This window comes from Elephas maximus, chromosome X (assembly GCF_024166365.1).
Source record: "Elephas maximus indicus isolate mEleMax1 chromosome X, mEleMax1 primary haplotype, whole genome shotgun sequence".
Classification (NCBI taxonomy): Eukaryota; Metazoa; Chordata; class Mammalia; order Proboscidea; family Elephantidae; genus Elephas; species Elephas maximus.
The window spans coordinates 20,824,877-20,851,816 of NC_064846.1; the positions used below are offsets into that span (position 1 = coordinate 20,824,877).

The 26,940-nt window shown below is 39.7% G+C and overlaps 1 protein-coding gene across 1 annotated transcript; it reads right to left on the reverse strand.

Annotated features, from left to right (window-relative positions):
- Window positions 1–1,952: 1,952 nt before the first annotated feature.
- On the reverse strand, window positions 1,953–26,728 carry CT55 (cancer/testis antigen 55). The gene is made up of 5 exons (XM_049873037.1): window positions 26,647–26,728; window positions 23,608–23,792; window positions 10,604–10,748; window positions 2,880–2,992; window positions 1,953–2,144 (listed from the first exon to the last, which is right to left on the reverse strand). Exons 1-5 carry the CDS (start codon window positions 26,726–26,728, stop codon window positions 1,953–1,955), a joined length of 717 nt encoding a protein of 238 aa, XP_049728994.1.
- Between the last annotated feature and the right edge of the window lie 212 nt (window positions 26,729–26,940).

The following is a 26,940-nucleotide window of genomic DNA, read 5'->3' on the forward strand; positions in this document are numbered from 1 at the left end:
ACAAATGGATGCAGTGCTGGAGGTGCTCACTCACCTATGCCAAGAAATTTGGAAGACAGCTACCTGGCCAACAGACTGGAAGAGATCCATACTATGCCTATTCCCAAGAAAGGTGATCCCACCGAATGCAGAAATTATCAAACAATATCATTGATATCACACACAAGCAAAATTTTGCTGAAGATCATTCAAAAATGGCTGCAGCAGTATATCAACATGGAACTGCCAGAAATTCAAGCCAGATTCAGAAGAAGATGTGAAACCAGGGATATCATTGCTGATCTCAGATGGATCCTGGCTGAAAGCAGAGAATACCAGAAGGAGGTTTACCTGTGTTTTATTGACTATGCAAAGGCATTCAACTGTGTGGATCATAATTATAGATAACATTGGCAAGAATGGGAATTCCACAACTCTTAATTGTGCTCTGAAGAACCTGTCCATAGATCTAGAGGCAGTCGTTCAAACAGAATAATGGGATACTGCATGGTTTAAAGTCAGGAAAGGCGTGTGTCAGGGTTGTATCCTTTCACCGTACTTATTCAATCTGTATGCTGGGCAAATAATCTGAGAAGCTGGGCTATCTGAAGAAGAATGGGGTAACAGGACTGGAAGAAGACTCATTAACAACCTGCGTTATGTAGATGACACAATCTTGCTTGCTGAAAGTAAAGAGGACTTGAAGCACTTGCTGATGAAGATTAAAGACCAACCCTTCAGTATGGATTACACCTCAACATAAAACGAAAATCCTCACAACTGGACCAATAAACCACATCATGATAAACAGAGAAAAAACTGAAGTTGTCAAGGATTTCATTTTACTTGGATCGGCAATCAACACCCATGGAAGCAGCAGTCAAGAAATGAAATGAAGCATTGCATTGGGCAATTCTGCTGCCAAAGACCTCTTTTAAGTGTTAAAAAGCAAAGGTTTCACTTTAAGGACTAAGGTGGACCTGACCCAAGCCATGATGTTTTCAATCACCTCACATGCATGTAAAAGCTGTACGATGAATAAGGAAGACCAAAGAAGAATTGATGCCTGTGAATTGTGGTGTTGAAAAGAATATTGAATAAACCATGGACTGCCAAAAGACCAAATGAATCTGTCTTGGAAGAAGTACAACCAGAGTGCTTCTTAGAAGTAAGGATGACGAGACTCTGTCTCATATACTTTGGACATGTTATCAGGAGAGATCAGTTCCTGAAGAAGGACGTCTTGTTTGGTAAAGTAGAGGGTCAGCGAGAAAGAGGAAGACCCTCAACCAGATGGATTGACATAGTGGCTGCAACAATGGGTTCGACCATAACAATGGTTGTGAAGATGGTGCAGGATGAAGCAGTGTTTTGTTCTGTTGTACACAGGGTCACTATGAGTGGGAATCCATTTGATGGCACCTAACAACAATCCTTCTTCTGTCTTCCTTATTCAATGTCCTGCTTTCACATGCATATAAGGCAATTGAAAACACTATGGCTTGGGTGAGGCGCATCTTTGTCTAATAAAAAAAAAAAACAAAAACATACCCATAAAGTTCAACTACATACCCATAAATTGGGGAACTAACTAACTACTAGATGGTTGGGAGGTCACACTGGATCTGTAAGGCAAACTTGGAATACTAAAATAAAAACCTATGATGCAAAATATGTTCTAAAAAAATTAAAAAGTGAAGGAAAAAAGAATGTAGATTAATTTTTTAAATGGACAGATCTACTAAAGAAAGAAAAGCATGAATATGATATTGTTACAAAGGATTAACATAAAAATCTCTTTAATCAATCATGAAAATTGTTGAACACTCTCCAGAAGATACACTCCATCTGGATTTGAAAAGTTGCATTTAAAATAACTCTTGAAGTTTATTACACTAATTTTTTCAAACCTCATTAAAACCGGGCCCTTTAACTGCCCACAAAATAATACAGAGAATAACAATGTTCTCTTATTACAACCGTTTCACTAAGGTCATAGAAAGTGCTCTCCAATTATAGGTTGAGTGAGCGTGCGCCACTACAACTGCATTGACGATGTCAGATACTTGAGGTACGTATCCATCAGGAAGTTTCAGAGAATCCAAGGTGAAAAAGATATTATCATCTATCACCCCATTTCTTCCACAGAGGCTAGTAATGCGGACCTGTAAATATAATAAATGAAAATGTTTATTTAAAAGCATACACTGTCTCTCTGGCTCTAAACTGTAGTTCACTCCAAATCAGTGATTCCTAATCTGACTAGCACTTTTGAAACACCAGGAGTGCTTTGTAAAAATATTCATGCCCAGACCCCATTTCAGACCAATTAAATCAGAATCTCAGGACGGATCACTGCTCTAAATATTATACAAAATGTTTATTAGCCTCTATATTAACCGCTATATTTCTGATTGAGAGAATGAAAGGGGTTGATGTGGTGGTAAGTTGACCTTCATTTTTCCCCTACTTCCTCTGTCACATTCCAAGTTCATTCCTCCATCTGCACCTTTGTGCAAACTGAATTTCCAACTCCTTTTCAGTCTCCACTATCCAAATAATACCCAGATTTTACTAGCAAGTTCACATCTCACTCCATTCATTCTTTCCCAACAATTATCCAGCACATGATTTTTTAATTTTCTTGTTGTTCTCAGAACTTAATACTTCCCAAATAAACTCATTTAAATCTTTATTATATCCCGTATTATTCTCTAGTAACTTCCTTTCAGCAGTACAGCATTTTCAATAAGAAAATAGGCTCCTCTTTGGCAAAGAATGTATTTTCTTTTACTTTTCTAGGTTTCCAACACACCCAATAGCATCCTGAGCAGCAGAAATTATCACTAGTGGAAGGTTTAGCAGAAACAAAGTACAGGCGCAACATGCAAACGAACTACCTCATACACGTGCTTATGTCTCAGGGGCTTCACCGAGATTGCCTTTCTGCTCCACGTGTCTGGCTGGATGGAAAACTCAGCTTCTATCCAGTCACCCTCATAAGGCTCAAAACCTAAAACAGCCATGGAGAAAAATCGAATTGTAATTATCTCATATTTTTTGGTAACGGTAAACTTTACAAGTTCCTCTGAAGTTGTAGTACACTAAAATAGTTTCCATATCAAAGGTATATTTTGAACATTTTTAAACAGGTACCCTGTAAATTTTCGTGTCAAAAAGAAAGTTTATACTCTTTTAGCCATTGATTCTTGTCTGCTGATTTAACAAAGTCAAAGCTGGAAAAGTGTCAACTGTGCATTCACAGGCCAACCTTTATGTGGGGCACAGGATTTATAAAACCATTGGTCACATTCACAACTCCTTCTGGAAAGGCAGTAAAGCACATAGGTAAGAGAAAAAGTTCAAACCTGGCTACCTTAGTTCAAATCTTGATATTGCCATTTACTAAATTTGCAACCTTGGTCAAGGTGCTTAACCCTCTCTGTGCCTCAGTTTCTCCATCTACAGAACGAGAAGCATAATAATACAACATAGAGTTGCATGGAAATTAATCAATACATGTAAAACTCCTTGAATAGTGCCTGGCACACAATCAGCACCAAATAAACATTGACCACTACTGGTGGTAGCAGTGTTGTTGTTGTTAGCTGCCTTCGAGTTGGTTCCAACTCATGGTGACCCTATGTACAACAGAATAAAACACTGCCCTGCCCCGCACCATCCTCATGTTCATTGCTATGCTTGAGCCCATTGCTGCAGCAACTGTGTCAATCCATCTTGTTGAGGGTCTTCCTCTCTTTTGGTAACCCTCTACCAAGCATGATGTCCTTTTTCAGGGACTTGTCCCTCCTGATGATATGTCCAAAGTTCGTGGACAACATCTCGCCATCCTTGCTTCTAAGGAGCATTCTGGCTGTATTTCTTCCTACGGATTTCTTCATTTTTCTGGCAGTCCACGGTATAGTCAATAGTCTTCGCCAACACAATTCAAAGGCATCAATTCTTCTTCAATCTTGATTATTCATTGTCCATGCATATGAAGCAATTGAAAATACCATGGCTTGGGTCAGGTGCACCTTAGTCCTCAAAGTGACATTTTTGCTTTTTAAGACTTTAAAGACGTATTTTGCAGCAGAAATGTCCAATGCAATACGTCTTTTGATTTCTTAACTGCTGCTTCCATGGGGGTTGATTGTGGATCCAAGTATAATGAAATCCTTGACAACTTCAATCTTTTCTCCATTTATCATGATGTTGCTTATTGATCCAGTTGTGAGGATTTTTGTTTTTTTAAGTTGAGGTGCAATCCATACTGAAGGCTGTGGTCTTCGATCTTCATTAGTAAGTGCTTCAAGTCCTCTTCACTTTCAGCAAGCAAGGTTGTGTCATCTCCATAAGAAAGGTTCTTAATGAGTCTTCCCCCAACCCTGATGCCACATTCTTCTTCATATAGTCTAGCTTCTTGAGTTATTTGCCCAGCATACAGATTGAATACACTTGGTGAAAAGAAACAACCCTAACACACAAATCTCCTGATTTTAAACCATGCATGATTCCCTTGTTCTATCTGAACAACTGCCTCTTGATCTATGTACAGATTCCTCATGAGCACAATTAAGTGTTCTGAAGTTCCCATTCTTCACAATGTTATCCATAATTTTTTATGATCTACACAGTTGAATACCTTTGCATAGTCAATAAAACACAGGTAATTCTTTGTGGTATTCTCTGCTCTAGCCAGGATCCATCTGAAATCAGCAAAGATATTGTTTGATAATTTCTGCATTCAGTGGGATCACCTTTCTTGGGAATAGGCATAATATGGATCTCTTCCAGTCGGTTGGCCAGGTAGCTGTCTTCCAAATTTCTTGGCATAGGTGAGTGAGCACCTCCAGCACTGCATCCATTTGTTGAAACATCTCAACTGGTATTTTGTCAATTCCTGGAGCCTTGTTTTTCACCAATACCTTCTTTTGCAGCTTGGAGCTCTTCCTTCTATACCATTTCTATTCTTGATCATATGCTAACTCCTGAAATGGTTGAATGTCAACCAATTCTTTTTGGTATAGTGACTTTGTATATTCCTTCCATCTTCTTTTGATGCTTCCTGCATCATTCAGTATTTTGCCCATAGAATCCTTCCATATTGCAACTCGAGGCTTTAATTTTTTCTTCAGTTATTTCCGCTTGAGAACTGCCAAGCGTGTTCTTTCCTTTTGGTCTTCTAACTCCAGGTCTTTGCACATGTCATTATAATACTTTGTCTTTTCAAGCTGCCCTTTGAATTCTTCTTTTCAGCTATTTCACTTCATCATTTCTTCCGTTCTCTTTAGCTACTCTACATTCAAAGGTAAGTTTCAGAGTTTCTTCTGACATCCATTTTGGTCTTTTTTTTCTTTCCTGTCTTTTTAATGACCTTTTGCTTTCTTCATGTATGATGTCTTTGAGGTCATCCCACAACTCATCTGGTCTTCAGTCATTAATGTTCAATGCATCAAATTTATTGAGATGGTCTCTAATTTTAGGCGGGATATACTCAAGATTGTACTTTGCCTCTCATGGACTTGTTTTAATTCTCTTCAGCTTCAACTTGAACTTGCACATGAGCAATTGATGGTCTGTTCCTCAGTTGGTCCTTTGCCTTGTTCTGACATATTGAGGTTTTCCATTGTCTCTTTCTACAGATGTAATCAATTGGTTCCTGTGTATTACAACTGGTGAGGTTCACATGTATAGTCTTCATTTATATTGTTGAAAAAAGGTATTTGCAATGAATACGTCATTGGTCTTGCAAAATTCTATCACGCGTTTCTATCACCAAGGCCGTATTTTCCAACTACCAGTCCTTCTTCTTTGCTTCCAACTTTCACATTCCAATTGCCAGTAATTATCAATGCATCTTAATTGCATGGTTGATCAATTTCAGACTACAGAAGTTGGCAAAATACTTCATTTTCTTCATCTTTGGCATTACCGGTTGGTGCGTAAATTTGGAGAATAGCCGTATTACCTGGTCCTCCATACAGGTGTACGGACATTATCCTATCACTGACAGTGATGTACACTTCAGAATAGATCTTGAAATGGTAGCAGTAGCAGTAGGAAATACTGCTACAATAAGAATAAAACAATTTGTCCAGGTTTTTTGGACAGGTAATGGACTCTAAGATATATATATATATATATATATATATATATATATATATCTTACATTTTATAGTTCATAAACAAATAGTTACAGATTTTCACAATAAAAGTAAGTCACAGGATGCAAAAGTACCAGGGAGGATTTGGAGCAACTGGAACTATCAAACATTGCCGCTGGGAGTAATTATATTTATGTATTTCCTTGAACTATGACTCGGTGGTTTCAGTCCTAGTCCTGCGCATTTAGCTATGACAAACAAAATCATAGGTCCGCAGGAACATTTATACAAGAATGTTCTTAGCAGCATTATTCATAATAGCCAAAAGCTGGTAAGAGCCAAGGTGACCTTCAACAGGAGAATTGAGAAACTAACTGTGATATTTATATAATGGAATGAACTACAGACATACACACCATGGATAAATCTAAAAACATTCTTCAGAGTGAAAAAGGTCTTAGACGAAAGAGTCCCTATGTCTGATTCCATTATATAAACTTCTATAACAGGCAAATAAACTCTACAGCAAGAAAAAGAAATCAGAACACTGTTTTCCTGGGGTTTGGAGGAGACAGGGATTGACTGGGGAAGGACATGAGGGTAATTTTAGGTTACACAGGTACATGCATTTGTCAAAACTCAAAGAAATTCAGAAGAAAAACTAACTGTAAACAAATACTGAACTTGAGTTAGTGATAAGCATGCTGAAGTATTTAGAGGAAACTGTGTGTCTGTATTTACTTTCAAATGCATCAAAAAATACAAGGTGGTCTGGTGGATGGATGGAATGATAAATACATGGATAGATATCAGATTAAAAAACAAAATCAAACCAGTTGTCACCAACCCCATGTGTGTCAGAGTAGAACTGTGCTCCTTAGGGTTGTCAATGGCTGTGATCATTTGGAATAGATCTCCAGGCCTTTCTTCCAGGGTACCTCTGGGTGGACTTGACTGTCAACCTTTCAGTTAGCAGCCGAACACTTAACCATCTTACCACCCATGAATTCCTAGATATGAGATAAAACAAGTATAATAAAATGTTAATAGCAAAGTCCAGGTGGTAGTTACACAGTTGTTAACTGTAAAATTATTTCAAATTTGCTGTATATTTGAAAACTTTCATAATAAAAAGACAAAAAGTTAGGCTACAATGGTAGACCTGTACTTTATAATTCCAGTTGCAGTTAACAGAGTTCTCTCTAATATGTAGTTAAATCAGAAATACAATCAGAAACAATCTGCCTCTCTTTTCCAAACACTTTCCAAACACAAGGTAACTAATACTTCATCTTCAATGACCACATGCAGGGTGCTTGGTGATAAAACAAAGTGCCCTCAGATATGAGTGGCTAGGAACATCTAACTCCAACCAGTCTCGAATGGCAGTAGTACGAGTATCAGATGCTGCTGCCCCCAGCCACTCACTTGGCAGACCAGTTGGTTGTGCCATGGCCCATGCCACAACCTACAACAGGCAAGATTTTGCCAGGCCACCAAATCAGCAGAATCATTGGGAAATTTGGAATACTTTAGGTTAGTTTTACATGAAATATTTGTGGGAAATAGCAACTCAGATGTCCTGTCATAAAGTACAGAGATTAGTCCTAATGCAAAGAAGAAAATGTTAAAATCTATCCCTAGAAAAGCAATGGAGGTAGTGAACATACTGAACCGTAAGAGTTCAAATTCTGTACAATATATAATTTTGAAATCAGAGGACTGCATCTGGGAACGTCTCAACTTGAGGTATGACTCTTTTAAGGTAGCTCGTATTTTCAATTGGATACATTTATATTCCATAACAGAATGGGAGGAAATTAAGGAGACCTATGAATTTGCAACTCGATCTCAATTTTATGAAACACTCAATTTTTTTCTTAATATCTATTACTGTGCACAGATACATTCATTTTTATAAATAATTTTATTTGAAAAAATTCATGAATAATACTATTTTAAAGGTCCAACAATGAAACCAATCTGTCAGTCAACATATAAATATTCCAAAAATTGATTTGATTTTAATTAATTGCAACACCTCCTTTTAGTTTCAAAAATGCCCAGGGTTAGACAATAGATATATGGCCACCCAGATATAGCTGTAGCTGTAGGAGAGGGCTGCCCTACAGAAGCTATGGCCTTTGGTAGAAGAATAAAGACACTGCCAACTTGCAGCCTGGCAGTTAAGATAGCTAGAGGAATAAATATCCCAACCTCTCCCTTCCTACCCCGCAGTCTTCTGCTTGTGCTTCTCACTGTCTAAATCCAACCACAAGAATATCAGCAACTGAACAGCAGAGCCCTTTACCCTTCAGAGAATTCACTGGTCAAAGAGCATATTGAAACAGGGCAGCCACCTCTGGATTAAGTAAGACACTGGACTTTTGGGCAATTTAAGGAATAGGGGAAAGTCTCAAAAGGCTACACAGGATGCCCTTTTAATCTTTCAAATAGATATTCAAGCCAGTTTATTATAAAAAGTAAAGAAATAACCTTATTTGTGACCCCAGGCTTCTCACTCAGGTCACACTTGTTACACAAGGAAATGCAGGATGTTACAGGACTGTACTACTGCTTACCCTAAAAGATAAAGGGCAAAGAAATAGTAATATTGTATACTTTGACTGTAGAGCCCCCACTATCACCACATTTAGATTAAATGGTTAATTCCACTTTAGCATCCTTCACCAAAATGGTTAAAGATTTATTGTTTATTTACATATAAAAAACATTTGTAGACCCATCACTGATGTTAGGCATTTCCCATGAGTCTCTTGGACCTAAGACCTCAAATTTTGCCTGCAAAATGGGGCTGATAATCACCACTATCCTGTGAGGCAGGCGAAACCAAATGGGGTCATGGGCCCCGAAGTACCAGTTAGCCCACTTCCTACTGACATAAACTGACATAAACATGTTCATGTTGTGCAAACACGAACACACATGCTCATCCCCTCTGTCTCTCACACTCCCATCACACACAATCTGCATGTTTACCTTCCACTCATTCCTCAACTTACTACAATTGTGTTTTTCATCTCTACCACCTTATTGAAACTGACCACAACAAGGTTACCTCAGAAAATTCTTAGGATTAAATCTAACAGTTTAAGTTATATACTTAACTGGATCCTGCTGACATTGACAATCTCATACTATCCCTCATTCAAGTCATACCACTCATACTCACCACACTCTGGCCATTCCATCTTCCTTTTTATTTCTAGAACATGCCAAGACCTTTTTCTACCTCAGGACTTTTACATTCATTCTTCTCTGCCCTGGAACATTTTCCCTAGGTGGCTCCTTATCCTTCATGTCTTAGCTCAAATGTCACCCCCTCAGAGGAGCCTTCCCTAATCTCCTATCTATAGTAAACCCCAACCTAGCCCACCCCCAGTTTTTTTATTGTGTTAAAAATGTACACAACAAAACATACGCCAATTCAACAATTTCTACGTGTATAACTCAGTAAGATTGATTACATTCTTCAAATTGTAAAACCATTCTCACTATCTGTTTCCAAACAACTCCACCACCATTAACATAAACTCAATGCCCCCTAAGCAAAACTTCCCTTTTCCCCTCCTTCCCATTCCCCCACCTCTAACCTGTTGCTGACCAGTCCATGATGACTCACAGCAACCCTATACATCAGAGCAGAACTGCCCCATAGGGTTTTCAAGGAGTGGCTGGTGCATTTGAACTGCCAACTAAAAGAAAACTAGCAGAAAACAATTCCTAACTATTTTTTTTTGTTTGCTTGTGGGTTGTTTGTAGTCCACCCCATTAGAATGCAAATGTTATGAAAACAATACTTGAAACCGTGTGAAATACTCAAATACCTGTTGAACATCAACAAGGGAACAGCATATATTCGCTCCCAATTATGTGGGACAAAAAAAATTTGTAAAGCAATGTTTCCTTTTTTCTACTTTTAGATTCCTATTATTTTTTAAATTGGGATTGTTTTCTGCCATTTTCACTGGGTTTCATAACCAAATTAACAGCAGCTATGCTGACAATTTTAAGTATAACTGATTGGGAGCCCTGACAATTTTAAGTATAACTTATTGGGAGTGCAGCACTTTTTTTTTTTTAATCCACTCCCCTCCAAAAAATTTTTTTTTTTCATCCTGGAGAGGTCTTTGGAGAATTAATGAATTTACTTCCATTAATTCTGCAACAGTAAGTCACTCCACCTGTGCTTTGGATCCCATCCTGTCTTTACTCCTCAGTGACCTTGTTCCATCAGTCCTTCCTGCTCTCTTCTGCACCTTCGATAAATCCCTCTAGCGCTACAAACACGTTTAAGTCTTTTCCATCTTGACGAAACGTCTCCTAGTGAGGGCTACCGCAGGAGAAGTAGTTCTAGTATGAAATTCTCTCAACAATTTAGGCAAATTCCAAATTTGACCCTTGAAATGATGTCTGCAATCATCGCAAAATCTAATCTAGAAATTTTTTTGATTGGAAAAGCCTAATTTAAATTAAAAAAAAAATGTGAACTGTACCTTTACAAACAACGTCTAGAGAGAAGTAAGTTGTGTGGTTAACGAAGCCATCACCTTCCAATACAGAGGTAACACAACCAAATAAAACTCTGGGACCAGAGTCTGATGATCCATCATCATCACAATTATCAGAGACAGCATCCACCTACAAGATTAAAAAAAAAAAAAAGTTATTTCAAACATACCAAAAGTTTTAAAATGGGAAATGTCAGCTTAAATTGTTGTTGTTCAATAAAGGGTTTAAAACCCACTGCCAGTGAGTCGATCCTGACTCATAGTGACCCTATAAGACAGAGTAGAGCTGCCCATAGGGTTTCCAAGGCTGTAAATCTTTACAGAAGCAGACTGCCACATCTTTCTCCCATGGAGTGGTTGGTGAGTTCGAACCGCTGACTTTTTGGTTAGCAGCCGAGTGCTTTAAGTACTGGGATTCTACAAAAGGTTTACACAACTATAATAAACAGTTGTGAATATACTTCAACTGAAAAATACATCACAAACATGAGTTGATGGTAAAAATAATACCTGAGCTTCATATATTTTTCAAATGCAGCTAAAAACATTCTTTGTGTACTCATTGAGTTAAATGCACTGATAGTATTTGATTCAAAGATAAAAGATATACGGTTCCTGCTGTCCAGGAATTCACAATCAAATGGGGTAAAAGGCAAAATTAATGCATTCAAAGCAAGTTAAGAGAAATTATATGAAAAAAAGTTCAAAAATTGGCTTCTGGGAATTCCCAGGAAGAAGCAACATTCAGACTGGGAGAATATATGGCAGTTTTGTGGAAGAAGTGAGATTTGACCTGGGCTGTGAAAGAAAAGAAAGATTTTACCTGGTAAATGGGGGTGGACTGGGGACAGGGCAGGTAGATGACAAGGGAGGAAAAAAAAAACAAGTCAAGGTAATAGAATAGGGAGGATAACTATAAGATTCAAGCTTGGGACACCTGGGGAGACAGAATCATGAGATAAAGTTGAAAAAATGGCTTCAAACTGGGGCAGGCTCTATAAAAGCCAAGTCAAATCATGGTTTTATTTTATCTACACTAAGGAGGCATCTAAAACTTTTGTTTATTGGAAGCCCTTACCCAACCATGGCCAGTCCCCCCCACCCCACACACACACACTGTGGACACACAATTACCTCTTGCTTCTATGAGGACTTAGCGCCTACAATTATTGCTTTTTTCCTTCTACATTAACAATTTTTTCTATATCTAATGAATCAACATAAAACATACCCTATAATCTCCTATCTTTTAAGAAAAGAGATAAATAAACCTCCCTTGACCTTATTTTCCCTTCAGCCTCATTTCTGGGCCTGCCCACCCCCAGCAAAAGACATTGAGAGAATCATCTACACTTCCTTAAAAAGGTAGAAATAGAAGTACCATATAATCCAGCAATCCCACTCCTTGGAATATATCCTAGAGAAATGAGAGCCCTCACACAAATAGATATATGCACACCCATGTTCACTGCAGCACTGTTTACAATAGCAAAAAGATGGAAACAGCCCAGGTGCCCATCAATGGATGAATGGATAAACAAATTATGGTATATTCATACAATGGAATACTACCCAGCGATAAAGAACAATGACGAATCCACGAGACATCTCTTAACATGGATGAATCTGGAAAGTATTATGCTGAATGAAATTAGTCAGTTCCAAAAGGACAAATATTGTATGAGACCACTATTACAAGAACTCAAGAAAAGGTTTAAACGCAGAAGAAAACATTCTTCAGTGGTGGGGAGGGAGGGAAAGGGGTATTCACTTACTAGATAAAAAAAAATCCACTGTTGTCAAGCCGATTCCGACTCATAGTGACCCTATAGGACAGAGTAGAACTGCCCCATAGTTTCCAAAGAGCACCTGGTGGATTCGAACTGCTGACCTCTTGGTTAGCAGCCGTAACACTTACCACTACGCCACCAGGGTTTCCAACAGTAGACAAGACTTATTTTAAGTGAAGGGAAGGACAACACACAATACAGGGGAAGTCAGCATAACTGGACTAAACCAAAAGCTAAGAAGTTTCCTGAATACAACCAAACACTTCGAGGGAAAGAGTAGCAGGGGCAGGGGTCTGGGAACCAAGGTTTCAGGGGACATCTAGTTCAACTGGCATGACACAGTTTATTAACAAAATGTTCTGCATCCCACTTTGGTGAGTGGCATCTGGGGTCTTAAAAGCTAGCAAGTGGCCATCTAAGGTGCATCAATTGGTCTCAACCCACCTGGAGCAAAGGAGAATAAAGAACACCAAAGACACAAGGAAAATATAAGCCCAAGAGACAGAAAGGGCCACATAAACCAGAGACTCCATCACCCTCAGACTAGAAGAACTAGATGATTCTTGACTACCACTAATGACCACCCTGACAGGGAACACAACAGAGAGTCCCTGACGGAGGAGGAGAAAAGTGGGGTGCAGAACTCAAATTCTAGTAAAAGGAGCAGACTTAATAGTTTGACTGAGACTGGAGGGACCCCAGAAGACATGGCCCCCAGACTCTCTGTTAGCCAAAAACTAAAACCATTCCTGAAGCCAACTCTTCAGACAAAGGTTAGACTGGATTATAAGACAAAATGATACTTGTGAAGACTGTGCTTAACTGAAGTAGATACATGAGACTAAATAGGCAGCTCCTGTCTGGAGGTGAGATGAGAAGGCAGAAAGGGACAGGAGCTGGTTGAATGGACATGGGAAATACAAGGTGGAAAGGAGGACTGTGCTGTCACATTATAGGGAGAGCAACTTGGGTCACATAACAATGTGTATATAAATTTTTGTATACACATTGTTATACAAACTTTCACTTAAAGCACAACAAACAAAAACAATGCCAAGATTAGAAAAGTTGCCTAGAAGAAAAAAAAAGAGAGAGACGCAGCTTATTTTTTGTGAGCTAAGATTTGGCCATGTTTAAAGTGCTAATTTCCTGTGATGCTGGAAGCTATGCCACTGGTATTGCAAATACCAGCAGGTTACCCATGGTGGACAGGTTTCAGCTGAGCTTCCAGACTAAGACAGATTAGGAAGAAGGACCTGGCAGGCTATTTATGAAAAAATTAGCCAGTGAAAACCTTATGAACAGCAGTGGAATGTTGTCTGATATAGTGCTGGAAGATGAGCCCCTCAGGTTAGAAGGCACTCAAAAGATGACTGGGGAAGAGCTGCCTCCTCAAAGTACAGTTGACCTTAATGACATGGATGGAGTAAAGCTTTCGGGACCTTCATTTGCTGATGTGTGATAACTCAAAATGTGAAGAAACAGCTGCAACCATCCATTAATAATCGGAACCTGGAATGTACAAAGTATACATCTAGGAAAATTAGAAGTCATCAAAAATGGAATGCATGAAGTTTGATATCCTAGGCATTACTGAGCTGAAGTGGACTGGTATTGGCCATTTTGAATTGGACAATCATATGATATACTATGCTGGGAATGACAAATTAAAAAGGAATGGCATCACATTCATCATCAAAAAGAACATATCAAGATCTATCCTTGATCTTGAAGATGTGGAAGTACAATGCTGTCAGCGATACGGTAACATCCACACACCTACAAGCAAGACCACTTAATACGACTATTATTCAAATTTACTCACCAACCATTAGGGCCAAAGATGAAGAAATTGAACATATTTACCAACTTCTGCAGTCTAAAATTGATCAAACATGCAGTCAAGATGCTTGGATAATTACAGCTGATTGGAATGCAAAAGTTGGAAACAAAGAAGGAACAGTCGTTGGAAAATATGGCCTTGGTGACAGAAACAATGCCAGATATCACATGATAGAATTTTGCAAGACCAACAACTTCATTGCAAATACCTTTTTTCAACAACATAAACAGCAACTATACATGTGGGCCTCGACAGATGTAATACACAGGAATCAAATCCACTACATCTGTGGAAAGAGACAATGGCAAAGCTCAATATCAGAATAAGGCCAAGGGCTAACTATGGAACAGACCATCAATTGCTCATCAAGTTCAAGTTCGAGCTGAAGAAAATGAGGAAAAAGTCCATGAGAGCCAAAATATGACCTTGACTATACCCCACCTGAATTTAGAGACCATTTCAAGAAAACATTTGACTCATTACAACGATTGTGAGCATGGGGGAGGACCAGGCAGTGTTTCATTCTGTAGTACACAGGGTCACTATGGGTCGGAACTGACTCGACGGCACCTAACAACAACAACACACTAATGACCAAAGAACCAATGAGCTGTGGAATGGCATCAAGGACGTCATATATGAAGAAAGCAAGAGGTAATTAAAAACACAGGAAAGAAAAGACCAAAATGGATGTCAGAAGAGACTCCGAAACTTGCTCTTGAATGCAGAGTAGCTAAAGCGAAAGGAAGAAATGAAGTAAAAGAGACGAAGAGAAGATTTCAAAGGGTGGCTAGGGAATACAAAGGAAAGTATTATAATGAAATGTGCAAAGACCTAGAGTTAGAAAACCAAAAGGGAAGAAGACGCTCGGCATTTCTCAAGCTGAAATAACTCAAGAGAAAATTCAAGCCACGAGTTACAATACTGAAGGATTCTAAAGAGAAAATATTAAACAACACAGGATGCATCAAAAGAAGATGGAAGGAATATTCAGAGTCACTGTGCCAAAAAGAATTGGTTGATGTTCAACCATTTCAGGAGATAGCATATGGTCAAGAACCGATGGTACTGAACTAAAAACTCCAAGCTGCACTGAAGGCATTGTCAAAAAACAAGGCTCCAGGAATTGACAGGATAAAAATTGAGATGTTTCAACAAACGGATGCTGCACTGGAAGTGCGCACTTGTCTATGCCAAGAAATCTGGAAGACCGCTACCTGGCCAACCAACTAGAAGATATCCACATTTGTGCCCATTACAAAGAAAGGTGATCCAACAGAATGTGGAAATTATTGAACACACACAAGTAAAATTTTGCTGAAGATCATTCAAAAGCGGCTGCAGCAGTATATCAACAGGGAACCACCAGAAATTCAAGTCAGATCCAGAAGAGGTCATGGAATAAGGGATATCATTGCTGATGTCAGAAGGATTTTGGCTCAAAGCAGACAATACCAGAAAGATGTTTACCTGTGTTTTATTGACTATGCAAAGGCATTTAACTGTGTTTACCATAACAAATTATGGGTAAGATTACAAAGAATGAGAATTCCAGTACACTTAATTGTGCTGATAAGGAACCTGTACATCAGAGAAGCTGGACTATATGAAGAAGAACAGGGCAGCAGGATTGGAGGAAGACTTATTAACAACCTGCGATATGCAGATGATACAACCTTGCTTGCTGAAAGTGAAGAGAACTTGAAGCACTTACTAATGAAGATCAAAGACCACAGCCTTCAGTATGGATTGCACCTCAATATAAAGAAAACAAAAATCCTCACAACTGGACCGATGAACAACATCATGGTAAATGGCGAAAAGACTGAAGTTGTCAAGGATTTCATTTTACTTGGATCCACAATCAACACCCATGGAAGCAGTAGTCAAAAAATCAAACGACATACTGCATTGGGCAAATCTGCTGCAAAAGAACTCTTTGCAAAAGCAAAGATGTCACTTTGAGGACTAAGGTTCCCCTGACCCAAACCATGGTATTTTCAATCGCATCATATGCATGTGAAAGCTGGACAATGAATAAAGAAGACTGATGGCGCAGGACCAGGCAGTATTTTGTTCTGTTGTACATAGGGTGACTAGGAGTGGAACCGACTTGACAGCACCTAATGACAACAATGACAAAGGGCTGATGGATATTGGCCCTTAAAGGACAGCTGACAGAGCTAGAAAGAGAGGGGACACTCAGTAGTGTGAGAAAGGGTTCTGAGAAGGCAAGGATAATGGGATCTAAAACACAGGTGCAGAGGGTTGGCCTTAGGAGGACGGACACTTCTCCATTCTAACAGGATGAGAGGAGGAAGGACAGATGAAGACATAGGTAGATTTGCAGGTTTCACTGTTAAAATTAACAAGAAAAAAATAGCAAACTACTAGCTTTGGAAGGAAGTTGTCTTAGGCTGGGTTCTCTAGAGAAGCAAAACCAGTAACGCATATAAAGATACATACACAGAAATTTATATCAAGGAAACAGCTCACACGATTATAAAGGCTGGAACATCCCAAGTCTGTAGATCAGGATAGAGGCCTCTCCTGATTCACACAGCCACAGAGGCTGGCAAATCCAAGATCAGCAGGTCAGAGTGCAGGGCTCCCACTAGCAGGCTGTGAAGGTTGACGAATCCCAAGATCAGCAGGCAAGACCACAAAAAAACTTCTCCCAATCACATACCTGCAGGGACTGCTGAACCCAAGATCGGCAGGTTGGGGGGCATGACTCTTGCTCACAGGCTATAAAGATCAATGATTCCCCAAATTGGAAGGTAAGCTGCTAGCTGAAGTCCCAAGAACCGGAGGTCAGACAACAAGAAGCAGCTGCAGGATCCCCAACAAGCCAAAAAGGAAGGAAGTTGGCAATGGAGGAGAGATGAAGGCCAAGGGGGCGGTGACCTGCCACAGGCCCCGCCCCCACCAGTACCACTCAGCAGATTCCATCATGGGGATGATCACATATCAAATTTCAAGAGGGAAGTGATCACAACATTACACAACTGCCAAAACACTGAGAATCGTGACCCAGCCAAGCTGACACACAATCTTAACCACTGCAGAAGTGAAAAGCTTCTCCATCTGCCCAACCTCACTTCCCAAGGAGTACCAGGACTAAGATGGCTTGATGATGGCTTGATAGATGACTTATACATAACCTTCATGGAATATACAATTCTGATGTTAAAGTGTATGTAAATATAAAAAACAAATGAAAGCTCCAAATTTTTTACATACAGCCAGCATTATAGTGACTCCAAATTTTGATAAAATTAGCATAGAAAGAGACAACTATAGATCAATTCCATCTATGAAAACGTAAAAGTCTTAAATAAAAAGTAAACAAAGAAATCCAGCAGTATATTACAAGAATTATACACCATAACCAAAACCAAAGGGGGATCATTCCCATAAAGTAAGAATGGCTTACTATTAGGAAAAAGATTCATATTTTTCTCCATATGGAATGGCTGAAAGGGAAAAAACTGTACGAAGATCTTGAGAGTATTGAAAAATATTTTAAAAATTCATCATCCTTGATTTTTAAAACCCAGAAATGTAGTACAGAGGAGTACTTTTTTACCATAACTAACACGGATATTTCAAAGCCACTGTCAGTATCATGCATTCCAAAAAAACATGAACCCGATAAGGGCTATAACCAGTCTTGTATTTTGAGATCCCCGTTTTTTCCCATTTTAACACTTCGAAAATCAAGATGACAACCATAAGCTGTATTTTAAATTTCTATTATTAAATTGATGGCATGCCTTGAACTTGATGAGAGTCTTAAGAATTGAAGAGATTTTGTCTGAAAGGGCCAGTCAGTGTTGAATAGACATACTGTATTTTCTAGATGCTAAGATCCCCTTTGAAGATCCTGAAATCATAGAATTTCTTATTATACATATCAAGTAATTAACTCTTTGTTGAAGTTTCCAAAGTGATATATAAGAACTAAAAAGAATATGTTTCTGTATGTGTTTGCATAAATTAATATAATCTTGATAGAAAAGAGAAGTGAGTAACACAATTGAGCCAAATCCCACATCTTTCCTGATGCAAAGTCAACAAATAGTGGCCAATACTGTTAAGTCAAGAAAAGTCACAAGCATATTATACACATTATTCAGGTGCCCACGAGAAGAACTAAAAATAGAAACCATGAAAAGTACCACGCATGCCTGAGAAATGAAAGTTGTGATGGATGGCATGAAGGAAGATTTTTTTACTTTTCATTTTATATCCTCCTAGAGTTTGATTTGTATGTGAAAGCTAGACAATGAATAAGGAAGACTGAAGAAGAATTGATGCCCTTCAGTTTTGGTGTCGGTGAAGAATACTGAATATGCCATGGACTGCCAGAAGAATGAACGAATCTGTCTTGGAAGAAGTACAGCCAGAATGCTCCCTGGAAACAAGGATGGCGAGACTTCGTCTCACTTACTTTGGACATGATACCAGGAGGGACCAGTTCGTGGAGAAGGACATAATGCCTGGAAAAGTAGAGGATCAGCGAAAAAGAGGAAGCCCCTCAAGGAGATAGAAGGACACAGTGGCTGCAACGATGGTCTCAAGCATAGCAATGATTGTGAGGATGGTGCAAGACTGGGCAGTGTTTTGTTCTGTTGTACATAGGGTCGCTATAAGTCGGAACCGACTCAACAGCACCTAACAACAGAGTTTGATTTACATATGATTTTTATGTGTATTTAAACTTTTTCATAACTAAAGTTGATATCAAGTATTCATTTGACAGTTGCTTTCTAAAGAATGATAATACAGTACACCTCAACCAGTAAAACATGCAGCAAGAAGTATTCAGGAAGTTTGCCATCTAGCAAATTATGTAACAAAAATCAGTACACCCTCTCCTCCCTTATTGACATGGTTAGGTTCCAAAGACCAGGTTATTATGCTACATCAGTGTTATGCAAAAATGGAGGATGACCACATCAGATCACAAAATGGAAGATGACTACATCATTATATAACTTTCAAATTACATCATTATACAACTGCCAAATTATATCATTACATAACTGCCAAAGTACATTATGACATAACTGCCAAACCAATGAGAATCATGGCCCAGCCAAGTTGACACACAACCTTAACCATTACAGCCAGTGTTACTCTCACCTCGCACCACAGCATTCGTTAGTGCCAAATGTACTTCACTGATGCACAAAATAGATAATAGATTTTTTTACTCTTGTCATATATGTGAAATTTCAGATAAAGAGACAGTCGGTAAGTGAGGAGAAGGTATACTACATAAGAAGAAAATATTAATTGAAAAAAAAGTAAAAATATGTTGGTATTTTTAATGATTTAAAATTATTTTAAAATTCAAAGTTCACTTTAAAAAGTTTAATAAATAATTTAAATAAAATACATATTGACAAAAACAGTTAAATGGGGAAAAGACAGTCTTTTTAACAAATGGTGCTGGCATAACTGGATATCCATCTGCAAAAAAGTGAAACAAGACCCACACCTCACTCCATGCACAAAAACTAACTCAAAATGGATCAAAGACCTAAATATAAAATCTAAAACAATAAAGATCACGGAAGAAAAAATAGAGACAACGTTAGGAGCCCTAATACATGGCATAAACAGTATAGAAAACATTATAAAGAACGTAGAAGAAAAACTAAATTGGGAACTCCTAAAAATCAAACACTTATGCTCATCCAAAGGCTTCACTAAAAGAGTAAAAAGATTACCTACAGACTGGGAAAAAGTTTTTAGCTATGACATTTCTGATCAGCACCTGATCTCTAAAATCTACATGATACTGCAAAAACTCAACTGCAAAAAGACAAATAACCCAATTAAAAAAGGGGCAAAAGATATGAATAGACACTTCACTAAAGAAGACATTCAGGTTGCTAACAGATATATGAGGAAATGTTCACGATCATTACCCATTAGAGAAATGCAGATCAAAACTACAATGAGATTTCATCTCACTCCAACGAGGCTGGCATTAATCCAAAAAACACAAAAGAATAAATGTTGGAGAGTCTATGGAGAGATTGGAACACTTCCACACTGCTGGTGGGAATGTCAAGTGGTACAACCACTTTGGAAGTCGATTTGGCGCTTCCTTAAAAAGCTAGAAATAGAACTACCATACGATCCAGCAATCCCACTCCTTGGAATATATCCTAGAGAAATAAGAGCCTTTACATGAACAGATATATGCACACCCATGTTTATTGTAGCACTGTTTACAGTAGCAAAAAGATGGAAGCAACCAAGGTGCCCATCAACGGATGAATGGATAAATAAATTACGGTATATTCACACAATGGAATACTATGCATCAATAAAGAACAGTGAGGAATCTGTGAAACATTTCATAACATGGAGGAACCTGGAAGGCATTATGCTGAGTGAAATTAGTCAGTTGCAAAGGACAAATATTGTATAAGACCACTATCATAAGAACTTGAGAAATAGTTTAAACTGAGAAGAAAACATTCTTTTGTGGTTATGAGAGTGGGGAGGGAGGGAGGGTGAGAGAGGGGTATTCACTGATTAGATAGTAGATAAGAACTACTTTAGGTGAAGGGAAAGACAACACACAGTACAGGGGAGGTCAGCACAACTGGACTAAACCAAAAGCAAAGAAGTTTCCTGAATAAACTGAATGCTTCAAAGGCCAGCATAGCAGGGGTGGGGGTCTGGGGACCATGGTTTCAGGGGACATCTAAGTCAATTGGCATAGTAAAATCTATTAAGAAAACATTCTGTATCCCACTTTGAAGAGTGGCATCTGGGGTCTTAAATGCTAGCAAGCAGCCATCTAAGATGCATCAATTGGTCTCAACCCACCTGCATCAAAGTAGAATGAAGAACACCAAGGACACAAGGTAATTATGAGCCCAAGAGACAGAAAGGGCCACATGAACCAGCCACTACATCAGCCTGAGACCAGAAGAACTAGATGGTGCCCGGCTACAATCGATGACTGCCCTGACAGGGAACACAACAGAGAACCCCCGAGGGAGCAGGAGAGCAGTGGGATGCAGACCCCAAATTCTCATAAGAACAGACTTAATGGTCTGACTGAGACTGGAAGGACCCCGGTGGTCATGGGCCCCAGACCTTCTGTTGCCCCAGGACAGGAACCACTCCCAAAGCCAGCTCTTCAGACAGGGATTGGACTGGACAATGGGTTGGAGAGGGATGCTGGTGAGGAGTGAACTTCTTGGATCAGGTAGACACTTGAGACTATGTTGGCATCTCCTGCCTGGAGGGGAGATAAGAGGGTGGAGGGGGTTAGAAGCTGGCGAAAAGGACACGAAAATAGAGAGTGGAGGGAGAGAGCAGGCTGTCTCATTAGGGGGAGAGTAATTGGGAGTGTGTAGCAAGGTGTATATGGGTTTTTGTGTGAGAGACTGACTTGATTTGTAAACTTTCACTTAAAGCACAATAAAAATTCTTTAAAAAAATACATACTGACAATGGAGCAAAAATATGTATAAAATCTTAGAAATAAGCTTAGCAGAAAATGTATAGAATTTATTTGAAGAAACTATAAAACTGTTTAGAAGCACATGAGAGAAGAGACATGCTTTGTTGGGGAGACTATTATCAATATGTCAGTGTTCCCTAAATTAAATCTATAAACTCAATGTCTTCCTGATAAAAAATCCCAACAGGATTTGTTGTTGTTGTGAATGGAGGGATTAAACATGTGGGAACGGACAGGAAAATTAAAAAAAGAACAAAACGAACAAAAAAAAAAAAATCAGAAGTTTTGACAGGGGAAGTAGGCTACCAAACATTGTTTCAGTAATCCAAAGCATTTGTTCATACCACCAGGGTAAGACAGCACAACCAAATGAACACAATAGGATGTCCCGACAGTTTTAGATGACTGTGGAAATGTAGTTTGTGATAGATGTGGCATTTCAACTCAGTAGGGAAAAAGAGGATTATTCAGTTAAAGGTATGGGGACAACAAGGTAGTCATTAGCAAAATAATATCTGCATTCTTCTCTCAGTATCTACATCTAAATTGTTTCCGTACAAAACAGGATGATTAAAAAACTAGTTGCCTTAGAATCCTGACAACCAGTTAGATGTGAAAAAATATTTTTTGGAGGAAAATCTAAGTGAATATTTGTGTAAATTATGAAGTGCAATAAAAGAATTCTTACAAAGCAACATGGACAAGACTGACACATTACAGTATATAAAAATTAAACTCCATAAAACAAAGTCAAAAGACAGTCTTGGAGGAAATATTTGCAAAACATTCATATAATTTTCCTAAGAAAGCTATAATTTTCTTAATATACAAATCCCTCCAATGCCCCTAATATGTAAATAATGCTAAGAAAACAAACGTTGTCCTCATTAACACTTAAAGAAATGCAAAATGAAATGATGAGACTGCTTTTCACTTCTCAGATTTGAGAGACTGATATCTCCATCTTTGTCAATACTGGCAAACAGGCAGTCTCACTACATGCTCCTGAGACTGTAAATTAGTACAATGGAGTTGAAGAATTATTTGATGATACCCATTAAAACAGTAAAAACTTGGAGCAAGGTGATGGTTGCACAACTTTGTAAATTTACTAAAAATGTTATTCAACAATACCCTTAAAATGGCAACACATGTAAATTATACCTTAATAAAAGTGTTCTTACAAATGTTTAAAATGCATGTCCTTTCACCTAGCAATTCCACTTCTACAAATGCATACTACAGAAATCTGTTATTTAGGTTAAAAAAAAAAAAGGAACGTATACCCATTGCCATTGCTGTCTAGTCGATTCCGACTCATGCCGACCATACAGGCAGAGTAGAACTGCCCCGTAGGGTTTCCAAGGAGCAGCTGGTGGATTCAAACTGCTGGTCTTTTGATTAGCAGCCGAACACTTAACCATAGTGCCACCAGGGCTCCTCAGGAAAGTATAACCAAAACCCAAACCAAACTCCTTGCCGTCGAGTCAATTCCAACTCATAGCGACCCTATAGTACAGAGTAGAACTATCCCATACGGTTTTCAAGGAGCACCTGGTGGATTCGAACTGCCCACCTTTTGGTTAGCAGCCGTAGCCCTTAACCACTATGTTAGTATAAAAAAAAAAATGTTAGTATACAGCCCAATAATTATCATTGTTAACCAGATTTTTTAAATGCTGAAGAATAGATATAAAATTTATGCTTTTATGAACAGAAACCACTAAAAGATAAGGTGAAAAATCCCACACAATCAGGTAAATGGGACTTCAAATTCCACTCTACATTCACTGTACCAGGTCACATCAGAGAGGTTGAATAAACAGAAGCATGACTGTCCCCAAACTCTTGCAAATCTTACTTTGATTGCTTTCAATCCCTGAGATGTTTCATCTTCTTCCACAAGTGCAGTAACTTTTTGTCCAACTTTCAGAAGCACATTGCCAGTCACAACCTCATTAGTAAAGTAGATTAACTCGTTAATCAAGCCATAATCATCACAGAACCTTGTCACGACTCCCTGCACAGTTTTCAACTTGGTGTCACCTATGAAATGGATAAACAAAAGTTTACATTAATTAATCTTAAAAGCAAAAACCCAGTTCCACTTTTTCTCTGTATGGTATGGAGGCTATATGCCACAGGCAATGGGCGTTGAGTCTGGAGCCAGACTGCCTGAGTTTGAACCACAGCTCCTCCATTTACCATCTGTGTGACCCGGGCACATTTCTTAACCTCCCTGGCCCTCTTGTTCTCTGTGATACCAGGACAATAATAATGTCTGTCTAATAGGATTGTTTTGGAAACCCTGGTGCATAGTGGTTAAGAGCTACAGCTGCTAACCAAAAGGTCAGCAGTTCGAATCCACCAGGCACTCCTTGGAAATCCTATGGGGCAGTTCTACTCTGTCCTTTAGGGTCGCTATGAGTCCGAATCAACTCGATGGCAATGGGTTTGGTTTTTGGTTTAATAAGGTGTTGTATTAACTGACACATCCATGTAAACTGCTTAAAACTGTGACTGCCTCACACAGATTTGAGCTTAAATGTTATTGTATTTGTAGAGTCTTTAAGCATCCATTATTGTTATATAATGTCATTATTATCACCAAGAGCAGCAGCATCTAGAGATTTGTAAACATCTCACCAGGCAAAGCACTAAAAGAGATTTGGGGATTTAAGTCTAGCCCAAAAGTACATCTGAATCACTTGGAATTTTGTTTTGTTTTCTGAGCTAGGGCAGCTGCTGATAAGCAATAGTTTGGGATCCAAACCCAGGCAGTCTGCCTGCAGAGCCCACACTATGAACCTCAACAACACAGCCACCTCCCCAGAGACACGGGTGAATTAACAGGTTGACTGGGAGAAATCTTGATTACACTAGATTACAGAATGAGAAGCCAAGAAAATCCCGACAGAATGAAAAAAAAAAGACCAAATTTGTTAGCTGAAATCGTACCATAGAAGAATGTGGAAGTGACAAGGAAGACAACTGCCACTCGACCACATGAAAACCTGTCCACGACTGTACCATGTGGCCCCATTGGTAAGAGTAGGGCCAATTAGTGGACTCTAGAGTGAGATATTCCATCTATAAACTAGAGAGCAGGCTTTTAAGGCAGGCATACTAAGATTCGGCCACCTCAGGAGGGGTTCTAACTCAAACTCAAGCACCGGAAGACAGTGCTGAGGGAATAGTGTTGACCAAAGAGGCACCTTTTCCTAAGTACCATCCTGAAGACACTATGACTGTCCTGGAAGTAACTGCCTCCAGAGGCTGGGGAGCACAGAGGTTAGGAATGTGAATGCTGGGCCTGATTGCCTGGGTGTGAATTCTGATCTGCCACATTCCAGCTTTGTGCCCTCGCTCACTGTCTGTGTCTCCCTGACTGTGCTTGTCTTAGTCATCTAGTGCTGCTATAACAGAAATACCACAAGTGGGTGGCTTTAACAAAAAGTTTGTTTTCTCACAGTAAGTAGGCTAAAAGTCCAAATTCAAGGTGTCAGCTCCAGGAGAACGTTTTCTCTCTTTGTCTGCCTTCTCATCAATCTTCCCCCAGACTAGGAGCTTCTCTGCACAGGGACCCCAAGTCCAAAGGAAGTGCTCTGCTCCCGGCACTGCTTTCTTGGTGGTGTGAGGTCCCCAACTCTCTGCTTGCTTCCCTTTCCTTTTATCTCTTGAGAGATAAAAGCTGGTGCAGACTACACCCCCGGGAAACTCCCTTTGGTGACCTGAGTAAGAGTGATGTTACATTCCCACCCTAATCCTTTTAACCGCAGGCAGAGATTATGATTTATAACACAGGAAAATCACAAAATGGAGGACAACCACACAATACTGGGAATCATGGCCTAACCAAGTTGATACACACTTTTTTGGGGGGACATAATTCAATCCATGATAGTGCTGCAAAATGAACTTGTAATACTGCTACTTCACTCATTGGGTTTTTTGGGTTAAATGGCATCTTAATGGCACATACAAGCACTCAACAGACATTAGATATTATTGAAGTTCAGAGAAGGCATGAAATCTACCTGAAAAAAACCTTTTCACCTTTTGACTAACTCCCACCAACTAATTGCATGCTTCCACAAGTACTCACTTAGCATGTGCTTTACGACAGGTTGCAGAATGCAAAAGTGAGTAAATTAAACAAGGTCACGTGACAGATATGACTCCTCCATTTGGCTTCAAAAGATAAGCTAATTTCAGAAACAAAATCAAATTCACCCTCAAATCAGGGAGATTCACTATTCCAGGAAATAAGTTCATGACCGCTTGGTATCTGCACACAGCAAGGTGCAAAGCCATCTGGGGGAAATGCTGGCGAAGGATACAGATCGCCGGGGATTTCTTTACTGACACCATAGTCACTTTGGGCAGGAAAGTTTGAGGCGTAGGTCGATACAGGACCAGCTCTTGGGGACGCAGGGACTAAGGATGCCTCATCACCACCACCATAAGATGGCGCCACGCCCTTTGCCCCCTCCCCAATCACAAGATGGCGCTGCCCTTCTAAGTCTCTAGGGCCGGAACAGGGGTGGGGCGCTTAGGCCCCTGACAGAGATGAGGGTTAGGGGAGAGAGGGAGAATAGGAGTTGTGGGGGGAGGATGCGGTACACGCAGTACGTGCCTTCCAAGAGCTTTAGCTGCTGCATCCTCTCCTCCTGCAAGGAGTCCTCCCTCCTACAGAAGAAGGCCAGAGCCCTGGAAATAAGCCGGAGCATGATTCTGTCGTCGCGCCGGCCTAGGCACCGTGCAGCACTAGACACGAGGCCTGCTTCTGTCAACGCCTCTAGTCGCCCGTAGCTCTCTCCTCACAGCAGCCGCTCAGAGGCCACTCCCCCTTCTCCGCCTCAGCCTCCGCACGGCCCAACCACCAATCAGCGACCCTCACACAAGCGGCAGCCAAGGCCGGCCGCAGCCTGAAGAGCCCGCTCGTGCCCCACCCCTCTCAATTCCCGCCTTACAGGGCGCATGCGCTTGGGCCCGCCCCATCACTGTCTAGCCAATGGGGGCACAGTGCGCTAGTGGAGGGGAGGGGGTTTAAGTCCTGAGATGGAGAGGGTTGATGAGCGGGTTTTTGTGGCTCTCCTACCACAGACAAGAGCAGAAACTCGACGGTCTTCATGAAACCTCTTCAGACCCCTGTGTGCACTTCTCTAAGGGTGGAGCAGCTCCTCTGTTGGGC

What these genes read in the sequence shown, in the direction of transcription:
- CT55 (XM_049873037.1), bottom strand. Translation starts at nt 26,728, where the DNA reads ATGCGCCCTGTAAGGCGGGAATTGAGAGGGGTGGGGCACGAGCGGGCT. An exon ending in TCTAGACGTTGTTTGTAAAG is followed by an intron (nt 2,993 to 10,603) that starts GTACAGTTCACA and finishes TGGCTGTTTTAG; the next exon opens with GTTTTGAGCCTTATGAGGGT. An exon ending in GACATAAGCACGTGTATGAG is followed by an intron (nt 2,145 to 2,879) that starts GTAGTTCGTTTG and finishes TTATATTTACAG; the next exon opens with GTCCGCATTACTAGCCTCTG.